Source organism: Phycodurus eques, chromosome 22 (assembly GCF_024500275.1).
Source record: "Phycodurus eques isolate BA_2022a chromosome 22, UOR_Pequ_1.1, whole genome shotgun sequence".
NCBI classification, from domain to species: domain Eukaryota; kingdom Metazoa; phylum Chordata; class Actinopteri; order Syngnathiformes; family Syngnathidae; genus Phycodurus; species Phycodurus eques.
In genome coordinates this window covers 8,258,797-8,284,747 of record NC_084546.1, presented here as the reverse complement: position 1 = coordinate 8,284,747, position 25,951 = coordinate 8,258,797, and the positions used below count along the sequence as shown (strand labels likewise).

The 25,951-nt window shown below is 43.0% G+C and overlaps 1 protein-coding gene across 8 annotated transcripts in view; it reads right to left on the bottom strand.

The window, feature by feature from the left end:
* The window catches only part of tafa5a (TAFA chemokine like family member 5a), a 99,899-nt gene that overhangs the window by 47,494 nt on the left and 26,454 nt on the right, over positions 1–25,951 (bottom strand). Inside the window, exon 1 of one of the 8 annotated variants that reach the window (XM_061667310.1) lies at positions 15,221–15,408. The exons of 6 other annotated variants lie outside the window; for them this stretch is intronic. In XM_061667310.1, coding sequence (XP_061523294.1) covers positions 15,221–15,311 — 91 coding nt within the window. In that variant the 5' untranslated portion in view covers positions 15,312–15,408. Of the gene's footprint in view, positions 1–4,069; positions 4,090–15,220; positions 15,409–25,951 lie in introns of those variants that run through there. One more of the 8 variants, XM_061667311.1, reaches the window with a different exon arrangement.

Below are 25,951 nucleotides of genomic sequence, written 5' to 3'. Positions count from 1 at the left end.
TGACAACCAGTTTGAATACATTCAATTTTGAGTTTTAATGCAGTCCATTTGAAATCTTTAAATGCATTGGCAATGCGGCGGGTTAAAGATCACACTCGCGCACATTCATTCGGTAAAATATTCAGATGTGAAAAAAAAAAACAAAAAAATTGTACTAAAGATTGAAATTATTTGAATAGCCCTAGACATCCTACTCAATAAATTGTGATACAATTTAAAGGGGAAGTTTACTGTTATTATGATTATTATTATTTTATTTTTGCGACTATTTATCGCAACTCCAGTATGCACTTTCACAATCACGCGCCGAGGAGACCCCGCGGACCCCCAGCAACCTGTTTTAAGGGATAATTATTACCAGATTCTCTTTGGATGTATTAAAGAGGTGAAAAGACACTGTATCATAAAAAGGCTAATTTAGCACGTATACAGTGCGAGAGGCTGGAGCAAAATGAAGGCGCAAGAAAAATCAAAGCACATTAGACGTCAGTAGGGAACTAGGACATTAATAGAAGAATTCCCCGAAGGCCGGTTATGCACAGCATATATAATTGGGTTACATTGCAGTTACCCCAGTCTTATGAGCCTACATTTACTTCTTAAAGGCTTACAGAACTATTTGCTTATGTGGCAGATGTTTTGGGATACATACAGTCGGATATTTTCGGTTTCACACAGCGCACTACGCTGCGATGAATGAGCTTTTTCCTTTTTTTTTTTTTTTTTTCTGACAGGACTCTGACATCCTGGAAGTAGGCTGCCATCATGCCGCTCTCACGTTCTTCATCCGGGGAATGAAATGAATTGGAGCTCACCGCGACTCGCTTCTTTTGTTTCGTAATGTAGAGACAATGGAACTCATAAGCTTGGCTGTCTTAATTTCTACATACTTCACAAGAAAAGCTGGATTCAACCAGGCAGAAATCACGTTAGATGTCAATGATAGATTCAAAATGGAATCAAATGAACTGATAAAATGCATTGAAGTTTACTTTTTTGTGGGGGAAAAAAATGATCTAATCTGCATGATAATATGTCATCTCGTGGCAAAACCGTGATATATGGCTACCACACCAGCAAAATAAAATAATTACTCTGCTCATTTTTCATCACTGGTAAAAAGCCACTGAACAATTTCGGGGTGGGGAACCCAAGAGGAGGGTACCTCCGTGAAGTGGTCCGTGTAGTTTGCTCCGTGGTGGAAAACTTCCATCCATTCAGCCATCCATCCATTGTCAACACCGCTTATCCTGGTTAGGGTCGCGGGGCCCTGGAGCCTATCCCAGCTGACTTCGGGCGAAAGGCGGACTACGCCCTGAACTGGTCGCCAGTCAGTCGCAGGGCACACACATATAGACGCGGACAACCATTCGCACTCACATTCATTGGGAACTGATCCCACGCTGCCCGCACCAAAGTCAGGCGAGTGCACCACTACACCATCAGTGACTTGGTGGAAAACTTGTGCACGGTAATTCTCCTTGAGACATGCAAATACATCACCCCTATACCCACACATTGCAACAAACAGCAGCGAAAACAAGGCCGTAAAAAGGCAAAGTACGCCTTATATTTCACTTTCTGAGCGGCTTTGGCCAGACGCCGGCTCATGAATATTTAGGCTGGGCTGCTATGAATATGCATTGAGACACCGGAGCGCCGCTATCAGCACGCAGATTTATGAGCTGGTGTGGAGATAATGATGAAGGAGGGGATAACCTGGCTGCTGGGATGATGACAGGGAGCTGACGCACACACACATACAGACACACACTTACGTACTGTATATATATATATATACATTCATGTGATCGTATGCACTCACTTGAAACATTACATCTGCTATTAAGAATACTAAACCGACAGAACTGAGGTGGGGAACCTATGGCTTGTGGGCCATATACTCTACGGCCCAAGAGTCCATTTGATGCGGCCAACCGTGCTAAGCTAAAGACAATATGCTCTTAAAGAAAACCCTGCATTTAACCCACTGTATGCAATAACAATGAGTATTATTATACTTTTTCCTATATGAAGTATGGCCCATGGAGTAAAACTGAGATGGACCTTGATCGGAAAGAGATTCCAGTTCCAGAATTTTCAGTTTTAGAGAACACGGTCTCATGATGTCATGCCCGAGGTGGGGAAAATTATTGAATTTCATTTGTTTATTGTTGTATTATTCATTCATTTTCCGTACCGTTGTGCTCACTAGGGTCGCGTGTGTGCTGGGGCCTATCCCAGCTATCTCTTCCAGAGAGAGGCGGCGTACACCCTGAACTGGTTGCCAGTCAATCGCAGGGCCCATATAAACGCAGTCACATTCACACCTATGGGCAATTTAGAGTACTCGGAGAAAACCCACGCAGGCACGGGGAGAACATGCAAACTCCACACCGGCGTGCTGGAGAAGCGGCTCAGAAAATGGATGGATGGATGGATGGATGGATATTAAGGTGACACATTCAGATGACCTGAAAAATATGTGACGGGCTCATTAAAGTTCATTTGTCATGAGTCACTGTGGAATGCCTTGCGCTCAGCTAACTTTGTTCCAGGCAGCTGATGTCAACCTCCATTCCACAAAATGTCAAAGAAAATTAAAATGTGACTGACAAACATCAAATTTTTTCCCACCACTTCTATGTTTTTTTTTAAAATTATGATTCAACTGTTATACAACCACCACCCACAGCATTATGTACACCTGGACCATTTAATGAGGGCAAGACATGAAGCGTTCCATTCATAGGACAGTGAGAAAAAGTACGTGACCGCATCAAGGTGATCGAACAGCAGGATGACAAGGGGCTGACGGTGTCGCAGCGGCAAATGATTTATGTTTGAATGCAGAAAAGCGACATAAGAGGGTCGCACGAGGAAGAATACAGCATGGAAATCCATCCCAACCCGAATTCTCAGCTCCTTTTGCCAACACTGCGTGCTCCTTCAGAGGAGATAGCAGCACTCACTATAGCATTTAGCATAACAAAAGAGGAGGAAATAAGGACGCGAGGAGAGAGGGGGGGAAAAAAAACAAGTGAGGAATGGTGCATGTCAAGTACGAGGAGGAAGTTCTACATCTATGAAGATGTGTGTACGTGCGTGTGTACGCGCGTGTGTGTGTGTATGCGTGTGTGCATTAGTAATAAAGCCAGCGGGGGCTAGAAGCTCGAGCGCGCACACAGTCAATGTGCTTTAATGGAGACGATGTGCTCACTTCGGTGCGGCATAAATGATAAATTATTCATTTGCTTCAACATCAGGCAGCCGCTGTTATTACCAGGCGGCGCTTGGCCATCATTTACAGATGCAAATGAAATGGCTTAGACTTTTAAGAAACTGGCCGAACACACTAAAGCCCACGCATCGGCCAATCACTGCAGTTTGGTCCTGCATGGCGTGCAGGTTTTTCACTATTTTATTGCAGTGATATCATACATAAAGGGAGGAGCTCGAGAGATTAAACTGAACTCCAGTGGACTAATGCAAGAATTGGCCTTCTTTTTATGGCTACACCATAAAAAAAAATAAGGAAAATGTATAAATGGAGTTTCCCTTCTAATGATTGAGCTATTGTGGTGTTTTATTTTTTTAATACACAACAAGCCTGTCTCCATTTCACTGTCACAGTTGGGATTTATTTAACCCAAAGATGTTAGGCTTATGCTAACGTAGGGGCAAATTAAGAATGAATTCATATGAAAGATGGTTGATTTATCTACTTCAATTACAGTTGCAAACTTGCTATAGACTTGCAGCCTTGTAAGCGCTCACCACAACAATTTAACAAAATTCTGCCAAACGAGTGTGGCGTAAACTAATTGGATAAAAATCACATAAACTAAAGTGCAGATTACAATAATAATGAAATCTGCAGCTTTACCACTTCAAGATGTCCTACAAAAGTCTAATCTGCATGAGGACTGCGTGTCTTACACTGAACTTAACTAGATAGTCTATGAATAAATACAACATACAAGTATAACAAAAAAATATGTAAGCTTACTGATCTCCAGTCAGTAAGATCGTACATACTAAAGTGCAAGAAAAGATAATACCTGTTTACATTGTATTTGATGCAACATTTTTCCGATTTCAAAAACAGGGATAAATGCCAGCAGGCATTTCCAAGTAGGGATGGCGACGACTCATCAATATAATTAAGAGTCACAGTATCAGTACCTTCAGTTTCATTCATGAAATCGGACGAGCAAACGTCTGGCCACAAATGGACCAAATCATCCTGTAATAGTGCCCCGCGATTGGCTGGCAACCGGTTCAGGGTGCACCCCGCCTCCTGCCCGATGACAGCTGGGATAGGCTCCGGCGCTCCCGCGACCCTTGTTGGGATAGGCGGCTCAGATAATGGATGGATGGATCCTGTAATATGTAGATTTTGTAGGCCCTTTTACAATAGACCTTGAATCGAACCGTTCTGCTTGGTGGACACCAAGCTCTCGGCTCCCACTCATTCAGTTATTCAGTATGCACATTCCTGTCCATGAAATGAGTCTACGGAGCAGGACGCAGAAAGACGAAAACACGATCTTGATTTACACTATCGTTTTCCTCAGTCGTCCACCGGTCGTCACGTTAAACGTTCATCCCAGTCGCTTCCATGTCCTTGCATTCATCCCGTGTCGCTGGCTCTTTCTTGGTCCCGCAACCCTTATTTCTGCCCATTTCCAGCGCAGGCGGTGCCGGGGCCGGCGTGATTGGTATGCAGGCTCCATCTGAGCCAATGCAGAAGCGCAGTAAGAGGAACAAGAAGGGAGGAAACGTCCCAAATTGGATTTCCACGGTAACCAGAGTGTAGGTGGTGTTGCTGCTCTTATTAGTTCTGATGTTTTTTCTCTCTCTCTCTCGCTCACGCTTTGGCTTCTTTTTTTCCTCTTGTTTTCTCTCTCAGCCCCTTCTCTCGCCTCATGATTGACTGCTTGTGTTTGCGTGTTGCAGGCACGCACTGACTGCTGTGCCCGACGACACAGGTGCACGTCAAAATACACGGTCAACGCATGGAATGACACAAACACCAATGCGCACACGTTACACGACCGAACAAAAGACCCCTGCGGAGATGTTCACGAGCTCCTCTACTACACGCGCACACACACTCCACACACACACACACACACTCCACAGGGCTTCACCACAATACACATGTAGTTGCGCAGCACCATTATGGGACTATTTTAAGGATGGTGGGTAAAAATATCAAGCGGCTCTCGAGTCAAACTGCCGCATCCTCACGCTATGCAAAATGTGGCCCCGATGAGGAATGGTCACGGAGGCCATTTTATTTATCCGCTTTAAACCGCACCGCAGGCGTCGTGTCGGTGTGTCGAAACCGAAGCCTGCATGTGAAACAACTTTTTGCATTCAAATTGCTGTTTATTTGTGTGCAAGGCCAACTAATAATGAGCCAAATATTATATAACCTGCTACTCCGTGTGACTTCTCTGCAATTAGGTTCCGCAGTAATGAGGAGAGTGATTAAAATGCAAACAGGCAGCGGGAGCAACGTGTCATGAAGATTTCACCTTTCACCTCGTCGGGACGGGACATTTTTATCGCGCCGCTACGAGCGCCACATATTAAACAGTCAAGGTAGGTAATGCATTAATTATTTCAAAATCTTGTTATTTGTTCAAAATCAGTGGTTCTCAAACTTTTTACAACCGAGAACTACCTAAAAAAAATCATTAGCTCTCCGATTACCAACATCATGGCAAACGTAAAATACAGTAGCTTAGTCGGGCCAAGTATTCATCAAAAACAAGATGCTTTATTCCGAAAGAGTATGTTTCACAATAATTGAAAGACAAAGTAACATTACGCACAGTTAGAACATTAGCGATGCTCTTACATATAGGAAAATTAAACGCTCTACTTAAATAATGTTTCAATTCAAATGTACTGCACATAACAGTTAAAAATTCTATCCAAATAAATGTTTAAAAAGCCAACAGTTATGGAAGATGAAATGCAAATGTATTGAACCTCAAAGTTAAATACAACTGAACTGTGACTCTTTCGCATACAACTTGAAGGAGCCCATGGACCAATACTGGTACCCGTACCACAATTTGAGTATGACTATTTTTGTTCAAACCTTTTGGGAGTGTCTCAGCTGGCAGTAATTTAAACCTACAACTTTTAAATATTGCCTGACCAAGTGGTTCCCAATATTAATTGAGCCCAGGTACCTATTTTACAACACAAAAGTCCCACGGAACACCACCGAGTACTGACTGGACTGAAATAATGACCAATTCACTCACAAATATACTTTGTGTGAAATCTCCTGTTTGGATACACAGCTTAAATGTACCTTCTGGCATCAAGAGGAAGAGTCTTTAATGTCACTACATGTAACTGACATAGACAGATGAACAAAGCTATATTATTTGTCATAAATAAATGATTTCCAGACCGTTTCACTGCAACTGGGTCATCTCTCACAGCGCAGTGGTTTGGAATGAGTGGACGAACAATTTACAATATAATAAGACATAACCGATCCATGCGTGCTGCTTACCTATGTTGCCATGGCAACCCTCCCACCCACAATAATGAATAAATAACAACAATTTGCAACTCCACGTGACCCATCTTCCATCCATTGCCACTTGATTTGATTCCTTTCATGAACCTTTTTACAAATAAGACTTCATTGGGTACAAGACAAACACAAAACGACGCATTCCGCGATGCAGACGGCGCACGGGATTTTGCGTAAGTGCGCCTGATGTTGTGACCAGCAAGAAAGCATCTCCTGCATAGTGTGCTTCGTCTTCTTTTGGCTCGACATTTTACCCGTCGGTTCCTTTTCCACCTCATTTGCCGACGTTGCCGCCTGCCCGTTCTCTGCCGCACGGGTTAGTTCATTTTCAGCCGCAACCTAAGGAGATGGCGCATTGGGCTCCTCCACTGGCTGTTATCTGTACTCACTATGTATATGTGTGTGAGTGTGGATCTATCTATCTATAAAAAAAAAAACATTTCATTCCTATTTGTGGAAGTGTGTGTTTGTGTGTGTCTGTGCGGCGCTTGGAGCCAATTATTTCATTAGCAGCTGACGGATTTCTCCTCCTTCCTCCGCCAACCACATGCGTGTTCTCACACACACAAAGATGCCAGCTCAGCAACCATTTAAAGTCCATCAATTTAGGGAAGCAATTTGTGCAAAAAAGGGTGTTTCTACCTGGGCCAAAAAGCAAATGGCTGGTTATGCTCTCTTAACCAGCCGGCACAGTTGGTACTTTCGACCTCTGATATCAGTGCATCTCACTTAAATAACAACTAACTACAAAGTATGACAAAAAAAATTAGCCATTAAATTTTGATTTACACCAATTTCAGTGTTAAACATCAATGCAATGATTTGATGATGTCGTTTTCCCCTGACCTCAGAAATATCGGTTATTTTTCTTGCCACGCCGAAGTAAGATTTATGTCCAAAATATCCACAAACACATTCTGGTGGGAAATCCATCTAATAACAGTTGCTTATGGTGTTTTATGACATATGCTAACTGTAAAGCCCTTGTTTTTAATTGCTCCTGAGAAAAAAAAGGACTTTCTATGTGCTTTCTGCAAGCATTAAAATGTGATGCGTACTGCCACAGTCTGTTTGATCATTGGTAATTTTGCAATGTACTTATGCATACACATAAGCGTGCAGGCAGGCGGTTTGTACAGTTCTGCTGTGTACGTCAAAGCTAAATTGACATGCGCGGGGTGCTTTAAGGCCACGACTTGGATGTGTGATTGAAGTGTACAGAAAGACACAGTGTACAGTCGCACCCAAAGGCCCTTCGTACAACATTTGATCTAACGAAGTATTTTCCCTTTCCCCGAATCCCACAAGACTTATTTTCTTTCAACTCATTGGATGTGCTATTATCGTCTGGCTTTGGTGGCGGCGCACGAGGTATAATTTCTTGTCTGTTCAGCAAGGCAAATGTGCCACGCCGGCATATTTCCTTTGCTGAATACATGTGATTATTAAAATCAAATGATTATTTTTTTTTTATACCCTCCCGTCCCTACTTTTTTGTGCGTGCGTGTGTGAGTACTTGAAACATCCTATCTAAAATCGTCGGCTTTACAGCCTCATTGTGAATTTCTCGGTGATAATAAGCGCTGAAATATGGAAGGAGAAACAGCAGACGTGTCGATGCAGTGGGCAAAGGAAGTTTGCTCATTTGAAAGGGGAGAAGAAAAAAGATGTGAGTCGGGTCACATCGATGCATAACAAACAAAAAGTGCATTACTTCTCAGATGATGAGAAAACTCTGAGAGGCCCAAGCTGTTTATAGCATTGCGGCTGTCAGTCTGGCGTATAAATTATTGCGTTTACAGTATATAATGCCTGCATTACTTCTAAGTGAGGAACGGGCCTTTCTCCGAGACTGTAAAGACACAATGCAGCAAAAGAAGGAAGGTTTTTGTATTTTGCTTGAAATAGTCCCTGCAGGTACAATAATGAAGTCCTTCTGCCCTGTGTGGAATGCACCGTGATGATGATGAAGAAGCAAGATCGCTGGCTGTTTTTCATTCTTTGCCATTTTTTCTTCCGAATCTTCCTTGCAGTTGATGTGAGATAAGCTATAAAATAAACGCACTCAATGGGAAGTAAATACATCACTGTAAACAATTATTAAAAGTGAGTGGCGCAGTTATGCTGAAAGTTCCTTCACAGCAGTTGCTATAGTTACGACTAATAGCGCTCGGGTGGCACAAATATACATTTCAGAATGTGGCCGTTATTGTAGTTGACATTTATCATACTAAAGTCACATTCAGTGCCATAAGGGGCAGCATAATAGAAACATTCCTCAATATTAAACAGTGCAGTTCAACAAATACAATAATAAACATATAGTTAAACTAATAGCTCTCGTTATATGGGCTTCTATGCATGGGATCTCATTGGATTAGACACGGTAGCTGTACCTAATCAAGAGTCCTGTGGGTATACAGCCGCTAACTAACGCTATTATGAGTTATGAGGCAATTGCCACTGCCACGGAAGCATAAATCTAAGCAAAACAGAAAGAAAAGGCCTTTTATTGGTCCCTTTCCTAGTATAAACATACACTGCCCAAAAATATATTTGGTTCATTTGTTTAAGAAAATCTACAAAAATACCCTACAAGCCCTGAAAGAGAGAAGAAAGAGATTTAGCTTATATTTGAATATTTGTCACTGGTGTTCTTGTGATATGAAATACAGAAAAGGACAAGAGTTCCCGTTCAAAAGCTGAGTCATTTGGACTTAGTTAAGTGCATTGGGAGAGATAGCACGTTCCATTTTTAATAGACACTTCCTGCCTTGAATTGACACTTCATGAGACCAAGAAGTAAATAAGGGAAACAACATATAGTCACTACGGCGATGTTATTCCTGCAACCTGAACGATTGCATTCTGACACTCTGTCAATGATAAGCAGTGGTGGTCCAGAAAAATGCATTGTGCATTGCATGACTAATAGGCACTTTTCCCTCCAATCTACATGCTGGCATGAGACAATGAATGAATCCCCCTCCCTGTTATGACCCATCATGTTATAGCTTGTCCTTTACACTGGTATAAATCCATTTTCTGCTGTAGAGATAGGAATTGGAAACCCGCGAGCAATTTATTCAGGGGTGCAACAAGCTAACGGGATGTGTCGTGGCGTCGCGTTTTCTATTTAGTGATTTTCATTACTTGAGATTCGGTTCTAATTCATTTTCTATTGGCGCACAAGAGCTTTATAAGTGGCAACAAAAGGCAGGAAAGAAGGTTGGGGGGATCTTGTTTAGTAGCAAGACATCCCCAGAAAGAAAATAATGATCTTTATGAAATTGTTTTAGACACAATCTGACAGGCGAGAAAAGGCAAGTGGCTCGGCTTGTTTGAATCGATAAAGCCTTGCATTAGTTTTCCAAAAAGAAACATGCGATTTCTTTCGGAGGCGCACCACAGCATTGGTGATATTACGCCCCTTACGAAGCCAAGGTGAGCTCACGCACGATCACCAAGCTAATGTCAGATTAAACCTTGATTTCTGTCAGATGGAAATCGAGAAAAATGTTCCAGCGCAGCGGATCCATAAAGCATGACCGAGCTTGTTATCACTGACGCCACATTTATGGCACAGGGGCCTCGGGGATCGAGCCTTTGCAGGGACAAAAAAGAAAGAAATAAAAAGCCTTGTTTCCAAATCCATTCAAATGACTGCGGACTCAAAGACAATCAAACTTCTTAAGTACCTATTGATTAGCGAGATGAACAGAGACACGACGATTGATCGACCGCCGGGATGACCTTATCGCTACCTTTGCCACAGCAGGAAAGTGCAAATTGAAAGCGCAGGAGGGTAAGCACACTTCTCACCCGTCATTTCCTCGAGAAGGCGAGGATGTAGCACACTCGAGCGCCGTGTAATCAATAGTCTGGAGAGTTAGCGCGTGAATAAAACTGACCCGGGGGCCATCTCGGTGCCCTTCAATCAGCACTCTGAGCTTATACATCTGGGTAAATACACACGGGGCTTTGGTGGGATTGTCTGGTGAGCGATGGTGGAGATGGACATGTTGCCGCTGCTGCAAGAATGCACCGAAGAGAACCCGCCTTTCACAGAGAGGAAACTGCTGATCTGAGAGGGTATCTGCCTTGCCTGTTGACAAGCAGATAGACAAATGACTCAACTAGTATTTAACCTCTAAAACTGCTGGCCCTCCTCTGGTCCTCCTTACTCTGCGTGGCCTTACCACACTCACAATCTACAGTATTGATCCTGCTCTCTCCCACAGCCCATTGGTTGCCTACTGAGGCTGTAATTAAAAATACAGCTGCAGTTATTAAAATCACTCCATGGAATGCCTCATATCCTCAGTGCACATCGAAACTGAAACCAATCCAGCTCTACCGCATTCTACCACAATCTGTATTACGCGTCCAAGGTTGTAGGCGATTGAGTGATTCAAAGTAAGAGAGTATCAGTCCAGATTGGTTGGACCGCTGGGATTTGCGCGTGACACTTCACGGGCGGAAGGGCAGGAATGAAGGTCTTCTTCCTGACATTTCGGCTCGCGCAGCCCGATGAGTCAAAACTGGGAGGCAGACTGGCTCCTCAGAGCCAGCTTTCCATTCACGCCAACTGAGACACCTCCCCCCCGCCATCTTTTATTGTCCCACCGCCCTGCCAAAACACAATCAATAGAACTTTAGGAAAGCAGGGTGCAATAGCGCACACTTTACAGTCCCACAATCAATACGGCAAGTGAAATATTAGAGAGTCCACGCACGCACGCACGCACACACACACACGCTGGGGCAGCAAGTGCCACTAGACACACGACACAAGGAGGTCATTTGAAGAAGGTTTGATTACCTTGAAAACACCGCTACAGGTCTCCGCCGTGATTCGGATTGATTCATCGAATCACATTCATTCACGAAACCTTTAAGTAATGAATCAATTCAGCGATTAAGTCGTGCATTTTCCAGCTGATAACGCGCATTACAGATAGCTGATGCTCGGTTGAAATGGGCCGTGGAACGGCACGTTCGCTGACGTGGTGACGGATTCGACATTGAGGGAGATTTGTCAAGAGGAACGCCTCCATGTTGCTTCTTTATGCCAAAGGAGTATTACTGCGGCATTAAATACAAGCACATTATCTTTCTGTCTCTGGAGCCAGCAACTACGCTTCAAGGCTGAGATGTCTAAATTCCCTTTTTTTTTTTTTTTTTTTTTTTTCCCTCCCCTAAAGATGAATAATAAATGCCTAAAAAGGGAACAACGACTTCATGACTGACGTTGCTGCTGCTCAAACATCTTTGAGTCGGAATGCTACAGTTTGCTACAACGGAGTACTCTAATCCTCTTCATGGAGTGAAGGTCAGTCATCTACACCGTTGATGATGGAAATTCGCTGATAGACTAAATTGTCATGAAGTCTGTCAGTACATCTTCAAATGGACAGGATATACTGGAACACCACTTTGGACTCTACACCCATCAAAGGTGAGACAACAATTAATAATAATAATCTGGGCGCGAAAGTATAGAAACTGTTTGGAAAAGCGTAAATAGAGTCTTAACTAATACAGGCAGTCCACAAAGGTTGAAAAGCGGCAACTGGATTTTTCTTCTTTGTTGGAGAGGTTTCACCTTTAATCCAAAAGGCTTCTTCAATTCTAAAATGTATAACTTAACAAGCCTTCACCAATTTAGAACTTCCTTCAACAAGAACAGTCCAGTTGCCTTGATAATTGATTAATTGATTAATTAATTCAATTATTGATTCAATAATTGATTGGTGCGGTTGAGAATGACTGAGAATCTACACGGAGGACTACAGTCCCGACCTGAACAATGCTAACCTGTTCAGGGCCAAAACACCACACGAAGACCCTGCCTCCATCTCCTCTAAGGACCCTGATTGGTCTAGTAGTTTTTCTCTGTGTCGTCTTTCGTGTTTTTACAGAATTCAAGTCGAGTCAAAATAAGACGCCCTTTACTCACTGGGTTTAATGAAGAAAAGCAAACCTGCGCCGGACTACTTCTCAGCTCCGTTTTAGTGAAGCCCTAAAGCAGCTCCCCACTTCAAAGCGAGGCGTTTTCGCAGAAATGGTGTCTGCTCCAATGAGAACTTGAATGCGAGTTCAGCCACACATCATTTTTCCTTCAGTCAGAAAGCATTTCCCGCCACTCCACGTTGTCCGCCTGCCCCACGAGCAAAGAGTCTGCCCGACACCTGCAGTTATTGATCCTAAAAACCACAAGGTTAGATGTAATGGTCCAAAACGACAGAGAGATGTGTATTCATACACTGTGGCTGACACCAGGCAACCCGCATCAGTTTTGATTTAGCACATACGGAGAGAAGCACGGGCCTGTGAATTCTCCTGACAGCAAAGATGGAACAAATGGATGGGAGCGACTGTGTGGCATGGCAGTTCTGCTCAGAGCCTTGGGCAGATTTGGGTCAAGCAGTGTCAAAGGCTTTGTGTCGCGCGCGTATATACGGCACATTGAAGAAAGGGGGGGGCATCACACCTTAATCTTCAAGGTATAAAGGAGGTAGCTGAATGAAAGACAACACGTTTTATGATGTGACAAGACGAACTCACATTATCTGTTGCCGTAGCAATGCTCCACTCACGTATGGATCGCTGCGATATGGCATCGTCTTCTTGCGCACAGAGAATAGTGCCCTGTCTTCATGCGAGACTGTGAGTGTGCCACATTTAAGTGAATCAAAGCGAGCCGCTTTGATTGGCGGTGACTGCACTCGGCTGGAAACACACCCACAGTGGCGCAGCCCGACCCAACCCGATTCTGGCGTAGAGTTGTGCCACCCGCCGTGCAAAATTTACACCGTTCACGAAAATAGAGCCCGGAGTGTTAAGGTAAACTGAAGTTACCAAAATTGCCGCCTTACCTCGTAGTTTTAATCACTTGACAAGAGTGCTAACTAATGTGACTAAAGTAATTGTACTTAAATAAACCCAATTTTAAGAGCAATACTTTTGTGTTTGCATTTCATTCTAAAATCACTCTCAGTCAGGGACTCAACACCATTATTTCACTTGATCCCATGCATGGATTAATCCGACAATTCTCATGGCAGGCCCTCTATTGCCATGTGACAAATAACAACCCACTGAGAAGCTAAATTACATTAGCTCCATTGCTTGAATTATTGAAGTGGACACTGGGAGTGTCTCGTGACGAGTACATTCAGTCCTCTTCCCAATGCAGATTCCTCCAAGCTCGCCGAAAATGTGTGTGTCAAACAGGGTGTCAGCAAATATACAGATGAGACTCAAAAACAAGTCTGTGTTTCTGTCAATGGATTTCAGGGCAATCCAGCTATTCCGACGGGGTCTTCTGCCAGGCCCTGTGTGCGTGGACATTCATTATCACCACTGATGCCCTTTGAATTCATGCCTCTCATTTGGTTCGATGAGGCTTTTAGCTTTTGACCTTCGTTTTTTTTTTTATTACATTTTTTGCTGTTAAGGGAGCACTTCTCATGCAAGCCTGAGTTTTAAGTTATACCATACCACCACATATTTACAAGCTATTCAGTGTCGAGCTTGTAAATGATGATGAATAACTCCCAACATGATAACAGTCAAAGTCTAAAATATAAAGTCAGCACTGCTGATGAGTCTAAGCATGCTTCCTCACATTAGAGTAGCCTGGAGCGACGCTTTTGTCGTATTCTGAAGTGGCCACATGTTGGTCTTTTTGACCCCAAACATGTCACAATACATTAAGACTTCCAAAGGGAGGCTTTTGGAGGCATGTGCCAGCACAAAATCCTCAACTCCACTTTGTCTTCCATTTTGGCACAAGAACTCGGTTGGATGGTCTCCAAACCTGGTACTCATGGAGTCTCCAGAGCGCGGGGAGAGTATCTGACCTGAATATTTGCTCAGGAACGAGAGCACGCTAAGGCCGTTTCCACGCCGCACTCGGCCAACAGCGACCGGCGCGCTGGAAACCGAGGAGTGTCAAAGAGGCTATGTTTGCCCAGAGCTCTTCAAATGGGAATATTAACTGCTTTATATGTGCTGCCAAGTTCATCAAGTACAGCGACTATTTGACTTTCATGAGGAGTAGAGCTTGAAATGTACTCACATCCCTGAGAGATTAGTCGGCTTTGCAACACAGCAGAACAGGCCTCTCATTTTGCTGCTGCCACAATGAAACGGAAGCAATAAAAATAATGAAATTAATCAAATCCTATCCATCCATTATCGGTCTTCAAAAAGAGCTGAGCCACAGTGCAGCGTGTCTGAATGGATGTGGCGATGGTGAGGATGGCTTTTTAAAACGGATGGGAGGACGGGTGGGAATGATGATGGCGATGATCTTAATTGCGATTCAACCTGGTTGGAGAATCAGAAGGAAGGACAACAGAAGGTAACAATAGCTTGGCTTGACCTCCATGTTAACCTAATGCTAGACTCTAGTGCCATCTATTGAGAAGGTTTAAAACAAAGCAGTGCATGGCCGTTTAATTGCTTCTTTTATGCCCGTGTCGGAACTTCTTTATTCTTACCCATCGTGGGTGTAATTTAAAAAAAATAAAATAAATCTAGCCTGTGTGTAAATTTTATACGCAGCCGTCCTGATGCGCACAGACACTTTTAGTGACAACTCCACGCCAACACGGAGATGGTGCAAAAGCGTGGAGGTCGCGGGATTACCTTCTTTGAGCAGACGAGAGTGGATGAGGAGGATGAGGAAGCAGCAGATCGCGGCTCCAGTCAGCGCCCACGCAACTCGGAGCAGCTGCATCCTGGCAGAGGGGACGATGGTGGTGGCGGAGTGAGCGGGGATGGAGAGGGTGCAGGAGAGGGGGGCTCCAAACTCACAAAATCACACTGTGCCGTAATGCAGCATTCATGTATTATGTTTAAAAAAAAAAAAAAAAAAAAAAAAAAAAAAAAAAGAAAATCAATCCAAAGCGTTAGTCCAAGTGGAGCGGCTTCAGTGCGTCACAGTGCCTCCAAAACGGGCTGGATGCCCATCGTCTCTCACTTGTTCGCCACCTCCCGCTCTTCCTCCGAGGCTGTTGTGAGCTGATCCACAGGAGAGCGTCCTTCGAGTCTGCCTTCGTCGGAGTCGATGCGGGTTTTACGCGTGCGCACGGTTCTCCAAGGCGCGCAGAAAATGCCCACGGTCGCCGCTCTCCACTGCATGTTAGGCGCGCGTCTCCGCGACCACCACCACCGCCGCTCAGGCAAACGCGAGCCACCAAGTCCCCCTTGCAGCCCCCCTCTCTCTCTCTCTCTCTCTCTCTCTCTCTATCTCTATCTCTCTCTCTTTTCCCCTCCCTCCCTCCCTTCCTCTCTCTCCACTCAAGGTTGCGGTTCCATCTCCCTCCCTCCCTCCCTCTCTCTTCCCTCCACACCTCCTTCCTCCCACCCTCTCCGGGCAGTTCAATGCGACTTATTTAGGCGCGATAAGTATGCCTGTCAGATGCATCTCCTCAATAATCACCATGCTTGATAAACACTTGGGCAATCACAAGAGTGGTTGGCTTATGTGACAGCTTCTCCCCCACAGCTTAGGTTGCCAAAACTCTATTGTTCTCACAGAATAACAGTATAATATGCATAGAAAGTATCTAATAGCGGCAATATAGTACAGACCCCCCAATGCCATAATTATCGCCATTTTTTTTCACCATTTGTCACTCACCGTGAAGACATTTCTGCCATTTTGTAATATTATCCTCTCACTTAACACCCACATTTGCATATTCTTGTGTATGTTTAACATATATATATATTTTCCATTGTGTACCGATGCAGTCAATAATAAATACGATCGTCGCTTTTATTCTATATTACATCTGGCGTTTTGAATGATCCGCCAAGCAGTGCGCAGTTATGCACATCTTTTGTCAAAAGTTGTGAATGGTACCTAATCCAATCATTTTTGGTACAGTTTCATTCGACAACCAACCAACGGTGACAAAAGGCTACGTCAATAGATTCACTGCTGTTTCTAGAGTGGAATGGAAAAGTAACAATTGGGATACAAATCCCATTAATGATAAAAAAAAAAATTCAATAAAATCAAATAAGAAAAGGACAGGACCAAAGTGGAATACAGTTGAGAGCGATATGAGTCAAAGGATTTTGTTATCTTCTAACTCTGGCATTTTGTACGATCCAGCAATTAATGCAGAAATAAATATCCAAAATAGCCAATCACTTTTGGTATCCTTCCATTAGCGTACCAACCACAAAAGTATAGTACCAAAAGGGTGGAACAAGACACCCTGTCTGTTTCGAGAGGGCATAAATCGTCACATGACCTTACCTACCAATTAGGATACAAATTTAATTGAGATTAAGTTTAAATGTAAGATTTTTTTTTAATGAAATGAGAAGAATTCATCCCCTAAATATACACAATTTAACCCCTTATGGCCATGTACTGGACTCCAGGTTAACTATTTGCAGCTTTTGCAGGACCAAAAGGCAATAATTTGATGTTGCCATGTAAAAGATACAATGACTCTATTTATATCAGAATTTAGACAAAAAAAACTGCATAATTTCCTGTGAAGCCTCTGGGTTCTGGCAACAAGCAACATGTTTCATCGTTCCTCAACTCATGATCCAAAATGCTTCATCACCAACTGAAACCAATTACATATGTAGCCAAAAATGTATATTATGGCTAGAAATGTTTAAAAAGCGTTTGAAAAGAATGCAATGAAAGCACTGTGGCTGGAGGAGGATCGAATATAGAGCAAAGCATCCAATAGCTTGCATAATCCCGCCCCTGCAGAGCAAAACAGATTTGCATTTGTTTCCTCATATTTATTTCCCTGTATACTGTTTCAAGCTAGACCAGAACATTTAAATGTGCTGCAACGACACGGAATAACATTTGTAGGCCAGCCATTTTTTCCACAATAATACATTCTTTAGGATGCTTACTCCTATGCCCACTTTTGTGCATTTCTAATTGGGGCAGAAGACAAGCGATGCCACCGCTCACACCACAAAACCGAGCGTCTAACCCTCCCCTGCAGCTCCGTGCACTAATTAGCTGATAACATTCTCTGCTATCAAGTGCCAAACTGCCCGCTTTCAGTGCTGATGCCAATTCAACCACGACTGCATAGAACGTGTTTAATGGGGGACTTGTGACGCATCCAGAGATTTGACCTGGACAAGGATTTGGGGTAGGAATTCTGTCCCTGTGTGCATGTCAAACAGGATCATATGGGCTGAGCATATGCTACTACACAACCAGTGGACTAGTTAAATATAGTACAGTAGGAGAGTTTCAAAGTTTGGAGCCAATAAGCGCTATTCACAAGGCTGAGAGGTTTAGGCACCTGTTTTTACACCTAACACGTGGCATCCTGTGATAAAAAAAAAAAAAAAAAAAAAAAAGGAAAAGTCCCCCCATTCCCTCCGTCTTGTTACACCAATTCAAAGTGACACCAGCAGTTGGGTAAATGAGAGGAAATATTTATAACGCGCCTCAGCCAACACCTTGCGGCAATTAGGCTTCGTCTTTTAAGTTATTCATAAATGGGCAGATTTTCATCAGCGCTGCCTTCAGTCAGCGGTTGCAAAGCTGAAAACTGAACCTCATGTGATCATTTAGCCACAGAACGACAACCAGGAGGAAGTTCATCGGTGGCCACCCATTTTCTATATTACAGGAAACAACGACACAGGTTGCAGGGAGCAGAGGTATACGAGGTTTTCTGACTAACACGACATTTGCTTTCCCACTTTTATGAAACATTGAGGCGCCAATTGACACATGCATACAATTGCTTACAGTGACTTGGAATGTGTGACAGTAACCTTGGCTAATGAGCCACAGGCTTACAGAGTCTAAAGATCTGACCACATGTAGCAGCCCGTTCTGGTAAACTTTCTATTCAACTAACACATGAAATGTTGACTAAGTCTGTTGATACAAGGCCAAGGTTGCCAAAAATAGGAAACCAGAAATAATAATTAAACATAGACGTAATAATGGATTGATGTGTAGACTGGAAAGTGTCTTATAGCTCCCCAACACTGAAACATAACAAAAGAAGTAAAATAACAAATAAATAAACGGCAAGACTGCTTCTTGGGCGAGGGGGTTAAGTTGTAAAATAAAACAAAGAATTCTCATCCGTGTTGACCTTAAAGTACTGTATCTCCACATGGCTGCCATGGCTCCTACGCCAGCTGCGTGGAAGTTATGTTAGGCTTATATGTAAGGCTGGTAAAGAAGTACCGGCAGGGGCGTGCACAGATAGCTCCCAAAGTGGTGCTCAAGCATCTGCCGAAAAAAGTGCTGTTCTTGGTCCAGTACATCCCCTTTTGGTCAGGACTATTATTTTAAGTATTAGCAAGAATTTGAAAAAACTTGCGTCAATTTTCTGTGCACGCCCCTGAGTGCCGGTGCGGTAAAGTGGTATCGGTGTGTCGTATTGGAGCATTTTTTCTGAGTCTGAGCGCTGACACTGTTATCGGTTTATCCCTATTGTTAACCCTTTAGAAATGACTGGATTTCTGCATACATTTCTCATACTATCAGATCTTAAACTAATACCACGCAAATAATTACTCTACATTTTTATTGGACGCAACATGTAAACATTACAGTGCAAAGTGGAAGATCAGATATCCTCTTACAGTCAATCAGATCACATTTTATAAGCATTTATGCAGACATCCAGGTACACTAAAACGCAAAATTATGCATGTTATTTGAGGAAAATAATGGCTAATGAGCTAATGCTTGTGCCGACTCTTGTTTTAGTAAATTATTTTGAGGACTAATTTTTGTAGGTCTTGGGGATGAGCTATTCTGTCTAGACGCCATGTTTGATATTAGCTTTTATTTGGTTCTAATCCCTCTTCTTCCTACACACAGATAAGTTTTGGAAACTGCATTTTTCTCCCCGTCTTATGAATTAATAAAGCGTTATCCTCATCCCACCTACTTCCGACTGCCTCCCGTTCCTTGCTCCTTTTCCTGACACCCCCCTCACAGTTCGCCAGGAGAGGCGTTCCTCGCTTTGTCCTTTTGCAGGTCATTGGCCGTGCGCCAGGAGGAGCCCATGCCAATAAAAGCCATGAGTAATGGCCTAAAACCTCTACATTCACTGTGTTTCCCATTATTTCCCATGGCCAATAAATCTGAAAGAGGGCTTAATCAGAGAGAAAAGCCGGAACATAAGGCAAATGTCCACTAAGGTGTCCAACACAAATGTTCCCACAATTTAATCAGAGATAAAAGTTGAGGTGGCAGACATTTATATGGTCCCTCTTGGGAAGCTTCGCGTTGTTTGGCCACGCAAATGCGCGGCTGCTGTTTGACAAGGAACGTTTGTGAACTCCGAATAAACTCATTTCCAAAACGAGTAGCGGGATAATTGAATGAATATTTCATAATTTGGTTTAGTCAAAGAAAGACCAGAAACACTCTCGAGAGGGCGCCTGCATAGCATTGTTTGAAATAAACAACGGCTTTCCTGCAATACGTTTTGGAACTTCTGTGAGCAGGGAAAATATGCGGTCAGCATCTGCGAGTGCATAACTTTACTTACTTTTACGACAACATAAAGATTTTAAGGCCGATATGTAGTTGTAAACTCCTTTCCATGACAAAGGGGCATTGATTAGATTTGCTTTCCCTCTCCCAATATTGGCTGGCAATGTGTTCTCAAAGGAACTTTAGTAGGAAAGCACACAGAAAGGTGAGCTGTAATAATAATAATATGTTGCAGTAACATGAGTGTCATTGCAGAGATATTCGTTTGTGTTTGGCACAGGAACAAACAAATTGGCTGATGACCAGTGCAGGGCAATGGCACGCAAAGAGTAAAATCAAGTAAAATATTCTAGTTGATTGACAAGATGAAATCCACTATGTAAATTCTTGGAGGTCCCTTAAGCTTTTCTGCCTCGATTTTAATCTTCTCAATGCAGTAATGACTGACGTGTGAGCCATTAAAGCCACTCCTCTTCATATCTCACATCTCTGTGTGTTGCTTAGCCAAGCCTTTAATCTCCTAGTCCGTAGTTGTGCTTCCATAGAAATGGAAGATGAATTTGGGATGTTTTTAGCAGTTCCAACGCACTCTTAATATCAAATATGTGCGCTATTCATTTGTGAACTGCCCACAACACCAAGGTCTTTTATAATTGGAATCAATGTCCCTCGCACCGACTTGAGAAACAAAGTTCTCCTCCAGTTAATTGTTTATTGCCCATAAACACACATACACAGACATGGCGTCGTACATTTCATTACGTCTTATTACAGGAAATATATTTAGCTCCTAAACAACAAGTGGCGGACTCATCCCCCTGGAGTCTGCCGCTAAGCTTCTTACATTTCCTGTCGTCTACAGAAGGGAAAGCAAACACGCACACACCTCACGGGTTCCGACGCACTTTGTGTGCATTTGCCGCATCGTCATCCATCACGCCCTCGGCGCTGAAGCCTCACCTGCCGTGATTAGTTACCAGCAAAGTGCCACGGCGCAACAAAAGAATTAGTGCGCTCTATTGCGTCTTGCCCCTCATTTGTCTCTAACTTCCTTTTCACCCGCCCAAAGATCACATGACGCGTGGAGACAAGCGAGCACTATTTGCCAAAAAGCACTTTGACTAAAAAGATTGTACAAATCTATCTAATCAAGACAAGTAATTCCCGGAAGCCTCTTAATGGACACCGTTTGCATTGTAAGCAAGCAGAATGTACGTGAAAACAACTCAAAGTGGTGAATCATCATCTTTCAGTGGGAAAATGTACAAGATGAGTGGGGAAAAAAATGAATGAATGAATTTCAACAATTTCAATAGACTATGACTAAGGTAAAAAGATTGAGAAAATAAATGGCTTGAATGATGACTTCTTCTCCACAGCCGTAGTTTGAATGTGTGATGTGATGTGTCACTTGGGGGGGAATTTTTTTTTTACATGAGTTAAATTGCTTGGAAGGGAACCGTAATTCGTATTTCAACAGATACATTGATTCAAAAGTAGATGTGGTGCAAATTCAGTGATGATTAAGGAACTGACTGCCACTAGACAGTCATATATCCCAAACCTTTTGCGATATATCTCACTCACATTGGCAAGATCTCAGCCCATCTTTGCTCTCTGCTCACCATCCATACCATCACCAGCACTCGCTTTTCTGACAGTTTTAGTCAACATCGACCGTTTCAATTTTCTGCCTCAAACGACAAATAATAATGAAACTCACCTCATTCATCCCAATATTATCATTGAAAGAGTTCGTGAAGCATACTGTACATCAGGTGTGCCAAACTCGTTTTTGTCGCGGGCCACATCGTAGTCACGGTTACCCTCAGAGGCCCGTTGACTGTGAAACCATATAAATGTTTAGTCACCTCATAATAGTATTACATACACACAACAAGTTGATGGATACCTAGTTTTGAAATCAGAAGTCAAGGATAATAGTTTGTTCAACTATTGTTCAAGTTGCTGTAAACAGAAAATGCTTGCAATGTCTCAACGATTACTATCTATTGTTATTATTTTATGAGAATTTGAGCAAGAATCATGGAAGTTGACACAGATGATGTGCTTCGCGGGCCGCATCAAATGACTTGGCGGGCCAGATTTGGCCCCGGGCCTTGAGTTTGACACCGGCGCTGCACATGATCACTGCACCTATTTGAGCCCGCTTTAAACCTTTTATTCACTGTGTGTGTGATAATGTAATGTATCGTTAACTATATCACACTGTACAGTTTGTTGTCTGTGTGTTTGTATGTACTTTTATTTTGCTTTGCTTGAGCAAATGGAGAGCTGCGGAAAGACTTTCAGCGATACAGAAATGTAATCTGCCTTTGAATTTTTCACTTGTGATCACAAAAAACGATAAGCATATAATTACCGGTATATTCCGAGACTCGCTAAATGAATGTTTGCTTTAGAGGTTTTTGTTCATTTCAAATATGACATACATGTACAGCTTGGTTCACAGTCATGACCTTGAAGACTTGGCATTATGGAAGACCCTCTGATGCTTTCAATGCAAATGAACCTGGAAGACATCTGACTCATTGCTATTGATCACTTTATGCAACGAGGGTGTCAAATTAAACATGTTGGGCGGAAATTAAAAATCAATATGATGACAAAATTAAATGCTTCACAGTTTCTGTCCTTCTTGGGATCAACTGAAAGAAGCCACAGCTACAAGGGAGGGTCAGGAGGCAAAGTTTAAAAAAAAAAAAACGTCTGCCTTTCCGGGCGAGAACAAAGACTTTTGCATACGAGGCGGCAGCGGCAGGCGGGGAAAATGTGTATGGAAATGAGAGAAGAAAGGTGACACGCTGATAGAAGCAATAACATGAGCTTTTTCCACAACCAAAGCATTAAAAAACAATCGGGGCATTTGCAACTCTACTTGTGTCGTGAGAGGGAAAAAAAACAAACAGATTTGATGGTTTGACCCATGCAAAACTCTTCCACCAAGTGTAGTTGTTTTGTAATCTAATTGGAAAATGCCAATATATGCAGAATTACAGTTCAAAGTTAACCGTGATATATATTCGACGTAGGCTATTTGGATTGGTGTGTGTTGTATGGTGTCCTACTGACTGATATTGTGGCTCCAGTAGTGAGATTGGTTAAATAGGCGATCTGTTCAATGGAGGATATTTAAAAAAAAAAAAAAAAAAAAAACCTCCCCATATATTTGCAGCTTGCAGCGATTGCTTTAATCAGCCTTCTCTACTCGAAGTTTGGTGAAACGAAAGCCACTTCAAGGCTATAAAGTGAGAGCAAAAGCAACAGGTGGCGCTATCACCATCAAGTTTGACCTCAATATGACTTTTCGTAAGAAATCCTACTCAATGTCCGCCTTCGAATATCTAATTCCCAGCCGTACTTTACAGTACATGCAATGTGTCAGCTATAAATCAACCTTACGTGTGGCACGCTTAAATGGCAGCTCTTGTGCATAATGTCTGTATTGACCCTGTAGCAGTGCCCTTGGTTGCTCATTGTGCATGCAGATGTATTGATTCAAATGCCACTTTGTTGATCGTGATACACTTTCCCAACTAGGTGTGTACAAACGGCGTCCTCATCGAAATCAGCTTGGGACCTAATGTGATTGACAGGTGCATTTAAGTCTTAAGTGGAGGATTTGCTATTTTCCTACAGTATTTCAGCGGAATAAAAGCCTAGAGATGCTTGATTTTGTAGCATATGTGGTTAAAAAAAATAAAATAAACTACGTGAAGAGTGGATGACAACATTGTTGGATAGCAACATGGCCAGGCCAAAGGTAGAGTGTAATAAAAAGAAAAGAGCAGTCTCCTCTAGATTGCAATAACCTTGAGTCACCCTGGCATGCTTGTATTCCACTACTCTGGAAAAATAGAAGGCCGTAAAAGAAATGTGATCATTAAATGGAGGGGCATGTCGGCCCGGAAGAGACAGCGTGAGAGTAGAGAGAAAAAATAAGGCATGGAGGTCACATGTGGAAAGGCAAATTTATTGTCTCGCAGGATTCCAGCACGACGGCGAGGAAAGCAGTTGGAGTGACATAAAGGGCGAGAGAATTGTCTCTCTTTTTTTTGTGTGGAAGGGGGAGGGGGGCTTCAGCAGCCCGTCAAACACTAACACTGTCACCACAAGCTGCTGATGGACACATTATTGGATCCTTGCAGCAGCCCTTTGCTCACTTGCAATTCTTCACTGTGGACATGTGGTCTTCACTTTGGGAACTGTTTGGCAGTCGGGTGGGGGATACTGCATTGTGACATGAAATCTAATAAAAGTGAGTTGTGTTTTGCTATTACTTAATGGAGGATGCTGTCTGTGATCTGTCATGATATATCAAGATTTAGCTGATAGAGGCGCATGGAATTTGAGCCATTGATTCATCCCCTTCGACTCAACAGCAGCTGGTATCTTAAAAAACTCCTAAATGGGGTCAATCGTATCTCAGGGCACCACGGAGGACGTGAGAATGAAGTACGGTGTATTTTCAAGCCTCTCCAGGTGCTACACTCCCTCTGAAAGCTCCAAAAAATACAGGGGGATAAGATGGCTTTGTCTCTAGATACTGTGAAAATCTGGCTTGAGACTTCATGATCTCAGCAATAGAGATGTGATGGCACCATCTTCATACTTTGATGAGACTGCGGCACCGCCCGTACGGTATAGTGAAACGTCAGCAATGGCATTGGAGACGACATTCTTTCAAAAAATGAGTTGTACTTCCCTTCTCAACAACCCTAAATGGACTCTGCAGCCATATAATGACATCAAATGCCATCTGAACTTCATATTGCCGCAAATGGGCATTGCAGAGCATCTCATAGATGTCAAAAGGTGCCCAGTGTTTGATTTAAGACACAAAGAGGGCATAACTCTGACAAGGTGGGATGAGAAGGTGTTGCAAAACCTTCAACTCAATTTTCTCAGCAGTGATTCACAAGCGTCGGGATGGGAACACACCCACGCACACAATGCGCGTTCTAGCCCACGTGCATGTGTGTGTGTGTGTCACTTTCACACACACTCAGAGAACTGAGTTGGGCGACATGAGCTCGCTTTGATTTGATCTTTCTCGGCCTCCTTGGGGCCATCACACACGCAATCTCCCGGAAGCAAAAGGGAAATATGAGATTAGTTTTACGGGGTGCTGGCAAGTGCCTCATGTTTGTTTGTCACCCACCCCCCAACTTGTAAAAATCTCTGTATGTGTGTGAGAAGCAAATTATCACGTGAGAATTTTTAGATCCGCGCTCCCACCCAGATGTATAGGCACACAAGGTTGCATTCTGCATGAGTAAAAGGCAGCCTGGCTCTAACATATTCATCATCTCCAACACACACACACGCGCGCGCACACACACACACAAACCGTATGTATGGACGAACACGTACGCCCAAACACATCAGTTCCATCTCTGATAATTATCTCCTTGAGTGGATGCCAAGGGCACACAACAAATCCTGACCTTGTGTTCTTGCTTTCACCACAGGAATTGATATGAAGGACTCAAGGTGGAGTGTAAAGGGGGTCAAATGCTTGCTTGGAGACGGAGACAGACACACACACACACACACACACACACACACACAGAAAGTTTAACATGATAGAGTGACCACAGGTAAGGTGGGAAGGACATAAGGTCACATGGACTGGGACACTGCTGAAATGGAAACGTACAAAACAAAACAAAAGGAAAACTATCACTACCGGAAGACACGCCATGCATGCAAATACATTGACGTGTGTGCGTTTGATTAAATCCTCTGTGATTTCATACTATAACTGTAACTATGATTAGGCACTCAATGCTATAAGGTGGTGCTAATGAGCATTCTGGCCATATCAGGAGTTCTTAATAACAGTACATTTTTTGCATATACATTGTATTGACTTTACCGTACTTTGT